This window comes from Neomonachus schauinslandi, chromosome 9 (assembly GCF_002201575.2).
Source record: "Neomonachus schauinslandi chromosome 9, ASM220157v2, whole genome shotgun sequence".
Classification (NCBI taxonomy): Eukaryota; Metazoa; Chordata; class Mammalia; order Carnivora; family Phocidae; genus Neomonachus; species Neomonachus schauinslandi.
Genome location: NC_058411.1, coordinates 62248120 through 62260688, shown reverse-complemented (window position 1 = coordinate 62260688; position 12569 = coordinate 62248120). Strand labels below are relative to the sequence as shown.

The window sequence follows — 12569 nt, the reverse complement described above, 5'->3', positions numbered from 1 at the left end:
AGGGAACATTGGAATTAAAGAAGTCCCTGTAACTTGTTGCTGACCAAATACACAAAAGCATTGTCGAGACTTACTACAGTGATGCTTGGGTGCTATTTCCCTTTTAGATGACTTTGCCTATTTGATGTAGAAAATCATAAAGAAACAATTTCAAAAATCACAGGGCTAGTATTTAGTTCTTCAGAAGATGAGAAGTGCATGATGCACAAACCCCAGACTAAACAGATTTATTGAATGTTGTATGTTTTCCCCTTAGGTCTTCCTAGTTGAAGCCATATAGATAGGTTGTTTTGTTTTGTTTTGTTTGTTTTTTGTTTTTGTTTTTTTTTGGTTTGTTTTTGAGAAAGACTGGTTTCTTTTTCCCAAATTAAATAATTCATTTGTACATATTAATACTTTCACAGTCATATCATCTCTAAGGCTTTTGGCTAATGCATTCAATCCATACTTAAATTGTGGGAGAAATTTAAATATGTGTTGCATCAAAGAATTTTAAAATCAGCATACGACTTCTTAGAGTTTCAGTTATTTTACTGGATTTAATACCTCTTTTTTGTTTAAACTGGTAATAGGGCACCTGGGTGGCTCAGTCAGTTAAGCGTCTGCCTTCAACTCAGGTCGTGATCCCGGGGTCCTGGGATCGAGCCCCATGTTGGGCTCCCTGCTCAGTGGGAAGCCTGCTTCTCCCTCTTCCTCTGCTGCTCCCCCTGCTTGTGCTCTCTCTCTTTCTCTCTGTCAAATAAATAAATAAAATCCTTTAAAAAAAAGTTCTTAAATCGGTAATATAATGTGTTCATGGGTTCTGGGATATGAATTATACAGACATATTTTGTGATGTTTAAAAATGACTAAATATGAATTGAAAAATAAACCCGAAGTGCACCATTCCTGAATAGAGGAGGTTTTCTTTCTTTTATTTATCGTTAATCATTCACATGCCCCATGAACTTTGCTTGTCCCCATTTCTCCTCTCTGGTCATCTGTATTTTAAATAGCGAAAACACTAATATTGGTGCAAGTACATTGAAAAGCATTGCTATCATTTGTTTTCAGATATTTACATGATGCATTGTGTGGAAGCGCCACATGTTGTGGCAGGGACAGCAGAGTTTCAGTGGCGGGGCCGCTGTATTGGTTAAGTTGCTACCGAGCTCAACTTTCTCCAGTCTCTCCTCTCCCTCCCAATCTGAAACTCCCCCAGTGTCTAAGCCTTGCACAACCAGTAAGGGGCTTACAGCTGAAAGGATGCAGGTTGTGAATATGGGCAGTAGGCAGAGCTGTGTGGACTAGTTTCAGAATGAAGATTTGGTCCCATATTAAATGAAAACATAGACCTTTTTATTTTGATAGGGAAACGCAAGGCACGCACACTCTCCTTATAAACTTCTGAGGCTCCTTCCTGGGAAAACCCTTCCTTGGCTTCCCTTGCCCTACAGTGAGGGAGGCTAATTGAGATTCTTCAAGGGAAATCCCTTTTCTTTTCTTCCGTAGCCATGGAAAGACTCATTAAGCATTCTGTACTCCATTCTTTCCCAGACCCTGACTTTGCTTACCCCAAGTGCTAAAGCCCAGGGAGCGATGTCCGGTATTCCATTAAGCATGCTCTTTCGTCCTCCCTACCCCCCAAGCTCAGTGTGGGAACAGAGCCTTGCCCCTTGAAGGATGAGTTCAGAGGGCAGCCATGAAGCTTGCCTTTTTATTAGGTGGATGATTCCATCCCTGAAATACCACCTGCAGAACTTTCAGGCTACGTTTACCCATTCTGCCATACTGCTCCCCATGGAGAGGGGCCTGATGAGAAAATATCTTGAAAATGGCCTTCCCTACTTGCCAATGACAACTTTTCCCTAATAAAACAGTCCTTTGGAAACCGTGCTTCACAATGTCCTACTCCTCTTCACTTCGAATATCTCTTTCAAATGCTTTTTTTTTTCTATTTAAATAATTTTTATTGTTATGTTAATCCCCATACATTACATCATTAGTTTTTGATGTAGTGTTCCATGATTCATTGTTTGTGCATAACACCCAGTGGTCCATGCAGAACGTGCCCTCCTTAATACCCATCACCAGGCTAACCCATCCTCCCACCCCCCTCCCCTCTAGAACCTCAGTTTGTTTTTCAGAGTCCATCAAATGCTCTTTTAAATAACAGGCCCCTTCCTCTCTCCTGCCTGTGCTTTACCTTCCTATTGTGAACTCTGTTGGTGAGGAGCTGGGGCAGCTCCACCTTCTCTGGAAATGGGGGTGGGGAGAGTTACTAAGGAAAAGGGCAATGCAGGACACAAGGCAAGTAGGGCCCGTGACTTTTCCCCCTTTCATTATGTGTGTCCACTGAGCTGTCCTGTTTCTGTTTTGTAATGGGTTCTTCTGTGGCAAGCTGACCTTTTGGCTGAATAGGTCAAACTCCCACTGAGCGCTAATCCTCAGCCTTCCTGGCGATTGTGTATCCCCGAAGGTGACAAGCACTGGTTAGGAATATGACTGGGGGTGTGTGGTGTATTTCCCCAAAGAGGGATTGTCTTTTACTGCACTGAATTAATTCTCAAAGACCACCTCGCAAGGTATGTGAGTCAATATTGGAATTATTTTTGCCGACGTTGTTGAGGGACAAGACTAATTTTTCAGATACATGTTTCAGATTGTGGTTTCCTTCTGTGTCTTCCATTTTTTAATGAGGGAAAAGTCCAATTCACCATCCTAATGATTCATCGTATCATTCTAGATTTCTGAAACAATCACAGTTTCTTGGGTTGATTTTTAAAAACCCTTCTCCCTATATATTTCTTCCATTTAAAGTCTCTTCAAATTTTAGGTGTTTTATTTTTAACCCTGGCAAAACATGAGTGTTGCGGTGTTTGTTGATAATTATGTGCTGGGCCTAGGTCTGTTTTGAATTGCTTAAAAAATTTTTTTGGACTGTTTATTAGGTTTTATAACACCAGTTACCTACAGTAATTGTAGGTAACCTACAGTAACTACCTGCAGTAGTTAGCAATTTTCAACTTCAAGTTGGTACACAGTAAATGCTGAATCACATTTGAAGTTGAATTATTGATTTTTTTTTTCTTTTAACAGTTTGTATAAGCTGTTCAATTTCCCCAGTTCTCATGTCTCACTGTCAGTGAGTTAGGGACATGCTCTTCCCAGATAAGAGATTACAAATTCCATTTATTTAGCAACGTGTTGTTTTTTGTTTTTGTTTGGATAATATGATTAGTGTTCTTTAAATTTGAAAAGGTAGTGTCTTTTAACCGAACTAACAAATACATGAAATGATGTCAGTAGATGAGCTGAAACCATGACCCATTCATCAGTAAATGTACATTTGTCTGGACTACCGAATCGTTTTAGAAACGGTTGACTCCCAGAACACACAAATCAGAGAGTGCTTCATAAGTAGTGTATTCTTTTTCTGAAAATGATGGACTTCGTGAAGGGAACACCTCTTTGGTGTTTCTTAGGCATTAATGATACTCCATTAGCAACATGAGATTAACATAGAGCAGCGAAATAACTGTATCTGCATTGTTCCTGAGTGACCGGATGATTGTCTCAGTTCCCCAAATGCGATAGGATGAAAAGTACAAAACAAGAAGTGCATATTTAACATCTCTTCGTTACCAGTAGTGCCGGAGTCAGAGCTGGGCTTCTACCACGGTCATAATGGGCTCCTGTTTAACATATTTATGTTGGCTGTAAAATTAGGAACTGTCGTTACAGCCCCACATCACCTGCATAAGTGCAAAACATATAAATCAAGAGAAGTTCCAGTGCCATAAAAATGCCATCGAATAGAATAGCAAGAAACCACTTACAAGACACTTGTGTCTGATGCTAGCAGGTACTGGGATGCACACTCCGGTTTCTGGAGGATCTGAGGAACAAAGAAGGGTAACTAGGCAGGTAGGGCTTGTGGATGTAACAGCTGATAAAGACGTGTGGGATCCTCAGGCTGATGAATAATTTTTTTAAATAAAATTCCTAATTATTTATGCATTTGCAGCGTTGACTTAGAGAATAACCTGAGCCCTAAGTGAAGAAAAGGCAAGAAAAGAAAGGCCATCAGTGGCCAGACTTGAATAACCCCTGTGAGCACCCCACTGAAGTCAATGTTCTATGCTTCCAGAAGGCAGTTGGGCTGCCATCTGTTGTTACTGGAGCATGCCTCTTGGGCCTCCTAGTAAATAAAACGCTCCTAATATTTGCTGTGATGTTTTAGGGTTCTCTCTAGGTTGGGGGATATTGCTCTCCTGGCCTCTTCTTAATCCAGCTTTTTATAGAAGAGTCTGCATTCTCCAGTCCATTTCTTCTGTGAAGTGCAGTGGTTTATTTTGAACTTCAAAATTGGAAGTCCTGAAATGCCCACAAATGATGAACTATTACTAATAAGGAGCTTTCTGGATCCTAATTACTGCCTCAAAAAAAGAGTGGACACTTTTGAAATTTTTCAACCCCCTCCCCTCCCTCCCAGAAGCTCCCCACAACAATCTTAAAAAAAAGAAAAAAAAAAAAAAGGACTGCAGATTTTATTCATGTGGGATCATTCACACCAAGCTACCATAATGTGCAATTAACACTCTAGAAACTGAAAACAGTATTCAGCAAGACAGCTGCATTATCAAAAATGCCAAAGGAGTTTTGAAGGGAGTAATGTGCATGTTAGAATAGGAAATTAATCAGAAATGTGCACATACACACACAGCGGTAGTGTCTTAACTGTATCTGAATATTAAATTTTTAAAAAATCTCAAGTCTATACTTATAGTAAAGATTAATGTTAGGATAGAAAACTGATTTTTCTATTTTAAAATTATTGTGTGTTTTGCTTCTGAAGCAAATGAGGAAGTTAGAATAGAGATTTCTAAGATCCCTTCCAGCTGGAATATTCTTTGATAATAATCACTCTTCAATTATATTTTATAAATTTTCCCATTGAAAAAAATGCCTGTTTTATTTCTTCTTGCCAGTCATAATGATACTTAACACTCATGCTATTTTCAAAGTGCCTTTCAGACATTGCAGACACTAACTCACAATTGCAGGCGTAAACTGCCTACTTCTGCACAGCACAATAGTCATAAGTACATTTATATTATAATCCCTACTAAGCTAGGGATCCAACTGACTGACTTAGTAGCGGAAACGAAGCAGAATTACCCCAGCAGCATTTTGCTGGAATTTTCTTGTCAACTAGCTGAAAGTGTTTTTAGATGTAAGAAAGTGGGGTTTGGTTTTATTTCAATTTATTGTGTAGGTTTGAGGAAGGTAGAGCTTTAAAATAAAATTTTCAAGAAAAACAGGAAAACTTGAGGGATTTACTTGTTGGAAATAAGGAAAAGATCTAAATATTTCCTTCCAGAAGTTACCATGAAGCAGATTTTTATGTTTGAAAATTTTTTTTTTTTTTAAAAAAGGAAAAATACCCAAAACAGATTTGAAAGCAAATGGTGACCTCATGCAAAAGAAAATTAGTAAAGGAAAGACCCTCGATCCTGGATCCCACAGATATCCTGCATTAAGCTCACTTTTGTTAAGGATTATCAGAGGCTCCTGAGTGAGGGGCCTGCAGACAACACATGTAGGGTCTGCCAGGAAGGGGCGGACAGATCCTAAGTCAGTAGGAGAACCCGAGGATTCGGATAAGAAAACAGTCACTTGCCTGGTGAGGCACGTGCTAGGCAAGAGTCTACCTGGGCTTCTTGTAGGTCCTGTAGGAATAGTTACACATGAGTGTTCAGTAAACATGAAATCCAGCCATCCTGAGACACTTAACACTAGTGCAAACAGTCATTAATGAGAATCTCTTATCCGACATGTTGTGCTTATTAAATTGTGATAAAGTTATTGCATTGGAACATAAAAAAAAGTCCTGTTTGCTTTTTCCTAGCCTAAAAGATATGAAAGGTTTAGTCCTGGGGGCCTTGGCGGGGGGTGGGGGAGGCGTACGTGGGCAGGCAGTATATGTGTGCTTTAAAAATAACAATTCTTACATTTTACGAGAAACAGTGTGCTAATTTATTTTAAAGAAATGTAAACATTCATGGTTTTGCTCCAGTGTAGGAAACACAGTCTAAATGGTCATGTAAAAGTGAAAAAGTCTGGATATAATTTTTCATGTTCGCAGAAATTAATATTCTGAGTTGAAAATTTAGCCTCATGTCTGCTTTTGCTCAGGCAACTCAGCATCAAAATGAACCCTGGGCTGTGTTTCTTTCAGAGCTCTTTGGTGTAGTAACCATCTCGTGATGTGTAGTTAGTGGGAAAATAAGTTAAAGGTGTGAATCAGAGCTCCAACTTAATTTGTTTTCTTCTTTCTTTTCTTTTTTTTTCTTCTTCTTTGTTTTTTAATAAGTTATAGGTGCACAACGAAGGAGAAGCCCCAGTGCACTGGCCATTGAAGTATTTGAAGCACATTTGGGAAGTCACATTTTGCAGGTAACTAAAAGAGAAAGAAGCTTGCTTGTGTTTTACTAAGAAAAATTTACGTGTTTAGTCTTTATTTAAAAAATATTTTTAGATGCCGGCTATGTGTATGACTGTTGTTTTATCTTGGAATTATGAAATTCTTATGAATTTATTTTTTTCTTTTTAGAAAGCCATCCCTTGAGAGAATATTAATGAGAAAGGGAGGGCAAGTATTATTTGTGCTGTAATAATTGAGATAAATTGCACTATTCAGTTGATGTGCAATGTATAGTAGCTGGCTGTTCCCAGAATGATTGTGTGTGTGCTGCATTTGTAAGTGGATATATGTGTGTGTCTTTGGAGCTATATATTGTTTTTGGAAGAGCAAAACTTTGTTGTGACAGTAATGTGACATTTTTATGTGCTGCCAAATTTCAGTTGTTCTTTGCTTGAGTTTGTATTCATAAGCGCTTTCAATCTTAACGTTTGCTTCCCCAAATTACAAGCTTTCTCAGAATGAAATTTTAAAGTATATTTTTAAGTAAAAGGAGACAAATAATCATAATTGATTTTGCCAATGAATTCCATGGCAGGTAAATGTGAGGGTTACTAGGATGGAACTGCAGTCATTTAGTCCTAGATAAGATTCATCCCAAACCCTACATCTCGCTTACTCAAAAAAATTTTTTTCCTTAAGACTTTGCTGTGACTTGGACACATCCAGGGATAATTGTCCTACATTGTTTATGCTTCCAGGACATATGTTGACATGGCCAAAGCTTGTTTTTTCTTTTCTTTTCTTTTTTTTTAAAACTATGTCAGATACATTTTTAATATGGAATTAGAGAAGCAGACATGTTCAGCATAGTTAGGCAGCTTATTTCGAAAAGTTGGTTATGCTTTTCATTGGACCTAGCATATTATTCCTGACGATATGTACCCAGAAAAACTGTTAGCATCAGATTCTCCGTGGTCAAATCCCAGTGATTCTCTGTGGTGGTTCATGAGTTGGCAGCTGCAGAATCATCTGAGACACTTGTTTGAAGGACACATTCTTACTAAATCAGGATCTTCAGGGTGAGGTCCAGAAATTGATGATTTTTAACAGCCCTTTGAGACAGTTTCGATGATTCATTAGGTCTGAGATGTCACAATTCATATTTGCAAATTTAAGGCCCTGAACAGCCTTACTTGGTTTATTTTGTTTATTCTGATGTTTGCCATTTCTCTATTAATATCTGTTAAATTCCTATATAACTGATGTGTATTGAAGTATACCTTGGGATTTGCTCTTCTATCATGCACACATTTTGAGTTACCTTGGCAGTAGATTAGTTTCAGGGATACAGAAAGGATATTTCTTCCTAGATCCTCAATTTTTATTTTCTTTTTTCCTGTACACACGGTTCAGAATCTCCTTTATAAGTTTTATATGAGCCATGCTGTATATATATTGTTAAATTCTGACTTGATTCGGGATGACTCCTGTTTCTATTCTGAAGCAGTTAGTGCATAAGACTTAGTCAGTGAAAGAAATGGTCCAAACAGTAGCCTCAGATTATTATCTTCTCAATTCATTCTGAAATTTGAGTCCAGAGTCCTCAAGGAAGGGTGACTTAGGAGCTGCAAGAATTTTTTTTCAAGATTTTTTTTTTAAATTTATTTATTTGACAGAGAGAGACACAGCGAGAGAGGGAACACAAGCAGGGGGAGTGGGAGAGGGAGAAGCAGGCTTCCTGAGGAGCAGGGAGCCCGATGCAGGGCTCGATCCCAGGACCCTGGGACCATGACCTGAGCCGAAGGCAGACACTTAACAACTGAGCCACCCAGGTGCCCCAGGAGCTGCAAGAATTTAAAACTAGTTCAAAACACAAAACTTAGAGGAGTCTGAATTGAACATAAGCTTAATGTAAATAGAGTATATGATGGTTGTTCCAAATGTCAGTTCAACAGTGGGTGTCCTTAAGAGAGTTGGGGATCTAGAAGGAGGCTGCTGAGCTCTTCTGCTCCTGGGATTGGTCATACCCAGCTTAGACAACACACTTGAAGAGAGACATAGACAACTGGATGTCATTTAGAATAGGATAACCAGACTGGTGTGGGAACTAGAAATCATATCACATGAGGAGTGCATGAAGGGTTTGGTGAAGTTTAGTATAGTTAGGATTTAGAAAGGATGTTAATGTCCTTTCTCTATATTTGAAGACCTCATGTGAAAAAAGGATTAGATACATTCTGTGTGGCTTCAGAGTGCGGAAGAGAGAAAGGGATAAAAAAAATCACCTTCATTCAAGAAAACTAAATAGGGCTGTTCACATTTGGAGTATGTTCAAAGTCTTTGTCTCTAAGGGGAAGTATAGGTGCCTTGGTAGGGATGCTTTCAAGAAAGTCAGGCCTCCAAGTATGGTTGTACTAGATAATCTTGAAATTGTCATTGAAATTACAATTTTTTATCATTTGATTCTAATACCAGTAGTTATGGCAAGGGAAGAGGTGTATATACTCCTCTAAATGAAATATTAGAATTGTGCGTAGGAAGGGGTTGGGAAATGGTACTAACAAGAAGAGCCTTCTCTAAGCTCTCTTAGTGTTCTTCCCTCCTTGCAGGGGGCTCTTGAGCCCATAGACCCTTATCTGTACCACATTCAGCAATATCTCAGTGGTCTGCAAGCATAAGATGGTTTCCATATTTTCCTTCAAGAGGGTTCATGGTAGAATCTGGTTGATTCTTGAGGACAGGGATGAATTCTTTCTTCCCTCTCTCCTCCCCTTCCTTCACTTGCAAATATCTGATAAAAACCTGTGTAGTCAACACGGTAGGCATGGGAAATGTGGGACGTGGAAGATAAGGTAGAGGTCAGTTCTGAATACCGGGGTGGGGTTCAGTAAATGCCTATGACTTCTCAGCACCAAGTGCCATGCTTCCCTGCCTGTGTCCCCAGTGATGTTTCATGGGAGAGTGGTGGGGTTCAGTAAATGCCTGTGACTTCTCAGCACCAAGTGCCATGCTTCCCTGCCTGTGTCCCCAGTGAGGTTTCATGGGAGAGTGGGCTAAGGACCCCTTGGTGTAGAGAGTTTGGGGTGAGGGATGAAGACAGACTCGTTAGTCTTTGCTTCACCCATGTGGTTTACTGCAATATGTGTTTTTGCTACATATATCTTATTAGCCATGTATTGGCGTATCCTTTAAAATTTGACTTCTTTTCTGCTGAGATGGGGAACATTTAACTTAATGGTGATTCTATCAATATAAAACCAACTGTTGCAAAGTCATTTTCCAATTTAATGGCCTAATACTGGTGTATGTAGGCAAGGTCATTGGCTGGGCTGTGCCCTGGGCAGCTCTGGGGCTACCAGTCACATTGTCACATGGAGGCTTCTGGAATGACTGTGACCAGTACCGTAGCCCCAGTGAACCTGTAGCTGTTTCAGGCATGAATTTCAAGATGGAGGTATCTTCTGCAGGAGAGTTGAGGATTCAAGTGATACCAGCCTTGCAACTGCTGGACTGGAGTGTATGCATTAGGACTGAGTCAAGGCATTTTGGTTCACTTTATTCTTCTTTGACTTTTATTAATCAGATGAGGAGCAGAAGGGCAAGGGGTCAGGTTTAGACATTGTGCTTTTTGCTACAAGCTAAGAAAAAAATCCAAGAACTTTAGGTCATTATGTTGGGGTCTTTCCTGAATATAGTATATGTGACTAAGCACTAATCTGGTTCCTGCTTTGAAAGCTCTCTTAGGGCATTGTTGTTCCCACTTCATGACTTCTTTAATACCAAAAATTATGAGTGTTATTTACTTTTACTTTCCCAACTTAGAGACCAGATAGAATATTCATATTTTACTTATCAAAGTTAATGAAACACAAAATAGTAACAAATATCATCTTCATAACTCGTAAAATTAGTGGAATGACTTTCCCTTAGGTGCAGATTTATGAATGGAGTGCTTTAATTATTTGCATGCCCTTAGCAGAAGGTTTTAAGTTTTTTTTCTTTCTGTAAATAATGCTTACATAATTGTTATATAAAATTGCAGTATTGTTTTTGCATACTCCATAGCAATGCTGTTGTACTCATCTCACAGGTGTTAAAACAATCAAATCAGACCTGGTATATGGAAAATTTTTAAGGTTTATGTTTGTATTCATTGTGAGCACGTTATGGTGAACTACCTATATGTGTAGGTAGTGTGTACCTACCATGACGTTGTATGATATGTATCAGTACTCACAACTACGACGTACTTATAAAGTGATTGAAGGATGGTCTTTATCCATAACTAGTTGTGGATATTAAAATAAATGACATTTTGTGAGGTAGATGAATACAATCATAATAAGTACCCACATGTTTTATTAAAAAAAATCATAAGCTGTCTTAGGAGAATAAAAAGAATATTCTTTAAGAAATGCCCTAATGGGAGATAATGGCAGAAACATGGTACCTATGTGTCAGTTTGCACTTGGCTGTATTGCATGAACCCTCCTATATCTGTGTCATTGTCCCTGTATTATTTCTGGGCATCAAGACATTTTGTTTTGCTCTTAGAACACTTAAGTCCCAAACTGCAAGAGAATCCTATGGGCAGACCAAGGGAGAACCATCAAAAACATTGTAGGATTATAACACTTGAGTTTGTTTGACTTAGAAAAGGCTGGGCACAGTAGTTAGGAGACTGCCTATCTTCCCCGGCAAAATGAGGGAGATGTTTTTGCAAGGTTCATTTATTGGTAGAACAACCCTCTTGTAGAAGATATAGATATGGCCATTGCCTTAGCAGAACAGTTTAATTAAGGTATGTATTTACCTAAAATGGTGGGGAGGAAGGGAACTCAAATGTAGCTATTTTTCCATTTGATAGGCAAAGTAGTCAGAGATTTGTGTGGGTGAGATGGACGGCACCATTTCTCAATGAAATGTCAGGTTTTCATCATGAGGCTTTTCTTTCCCTCAACACCTTAGCCACAGAATACAGAGTAGATTCCTATCTCAAGTGAAAGAAGGACCTAGGTTTAAAAAAAGCTGTTTGGGATCAGATTTGGGAAAAAATCAGATCAAGGTTTACCTTGCAATTCTGATTCCATTACTGATCACATTCTGAAGATTGGTTAAGAACATGTCCTGGAATCGTGACTAGTTTGTCTGCATACTGCTTTGGTCCTGCAGAATTATTGTCAGAGAAAAACATACAGGTTCCTTACCAGAAGTATTTAAAAATTTGTAGTTGATGTAATAAGGAAAACAAATCGTAACTTGTGACATTTTATATCTTTGTTATTGTTCAGGTATTTCTAGTCACAGTCCTGCTCCAGTCTCTGAGACCCATTCAATCGTAGAAGACTAAGAAAAAGATTCGTTAGAGAAAGTACATGAGCTCTATAGGCAGAGGAAGCTACTTACAACAGTGTTGAGGTTGGGGGTAGAGAATGCCAATGTATTGTTCTCAGCATCTCCTTGAATCAGCAAGAGAAAAATAAAAGGTTGACTAATACAATTCAAACATCTGGACAAAGCAAAGGGAATAATACCTAAAACAGCTCCAAAACTGACTAGTACAAGATCCAGATTATTTTATTTAAGATGCTGCCTAGCCAAGCCAGCATTCATTTTACATTTGATGGCAGTGTTTTTTTAAAAGACTTCTCTGAAAGAGAGTGATAACATTCAAGTCTGTTGTTCATTTTATTGATGAATTGGAATTTCACCCTTATTTATTATTTTATTGGAACTTATAAAAGAAATGATCATCTCCAGGAAGTTGCATATTCTTACTCCTGGTGGCCCTTGTTGGCAAAGTGTCATCCTGCTGGATATCAGTGCTAAAATAAAATACGATAACTTCAAATAATAGAGGTATTCTTCAGCTGTGATAGAGGAAGGAGAGGAAGGTAAGCGACCCTGTAGTCTCCCTGTGATCCGGAATGGTAAGAAAATGTAAAACTAAATATAGAAAAAGAGAAAGTTGGTGAATATATTTGCATATGCAAATTAGCTTAATTGATACTGCTTGCCTCTACAGGGATTTTTCATTACAAACTGGAGTGCTACATTGTTCAGCTCATATTGAGTAATTTAGTAACTAATGAGACCAGTTTGCACTAATTTGCATATGATAAATGAGCTTAATTGCAGTAAATAACTTGGAGGCATAATTACT

The 12569-nt window shown here is 38.6% G+C and overlaps 1 protein-coding gene across 2 annotated transcripts in view; it reads left to right on the top strand.

The window, feature by feature from the left end:
• Positions 1 to 12569, top strand: part of NPAS3 (neuronal PAS domain protein 3) — an 840191-nt gene that overhangs the window by 405245 nt on the left and 422377 nt on the right. The window contains exon 3 of one of the 2 annotated variants that reach the window (XM_044917919.1): positions 6356 to 6438. In XM_044917919.1, the coding sequence (XP_044773854.1) occupies positions 6356 to 6438 (83 nt within the window). The remainder of the gene's footprint in view (positions 1 to 6355; positions 6439 to 12569) is intronic. The other variant, XM_021695392.1, reaches the window with a different exon arrangement.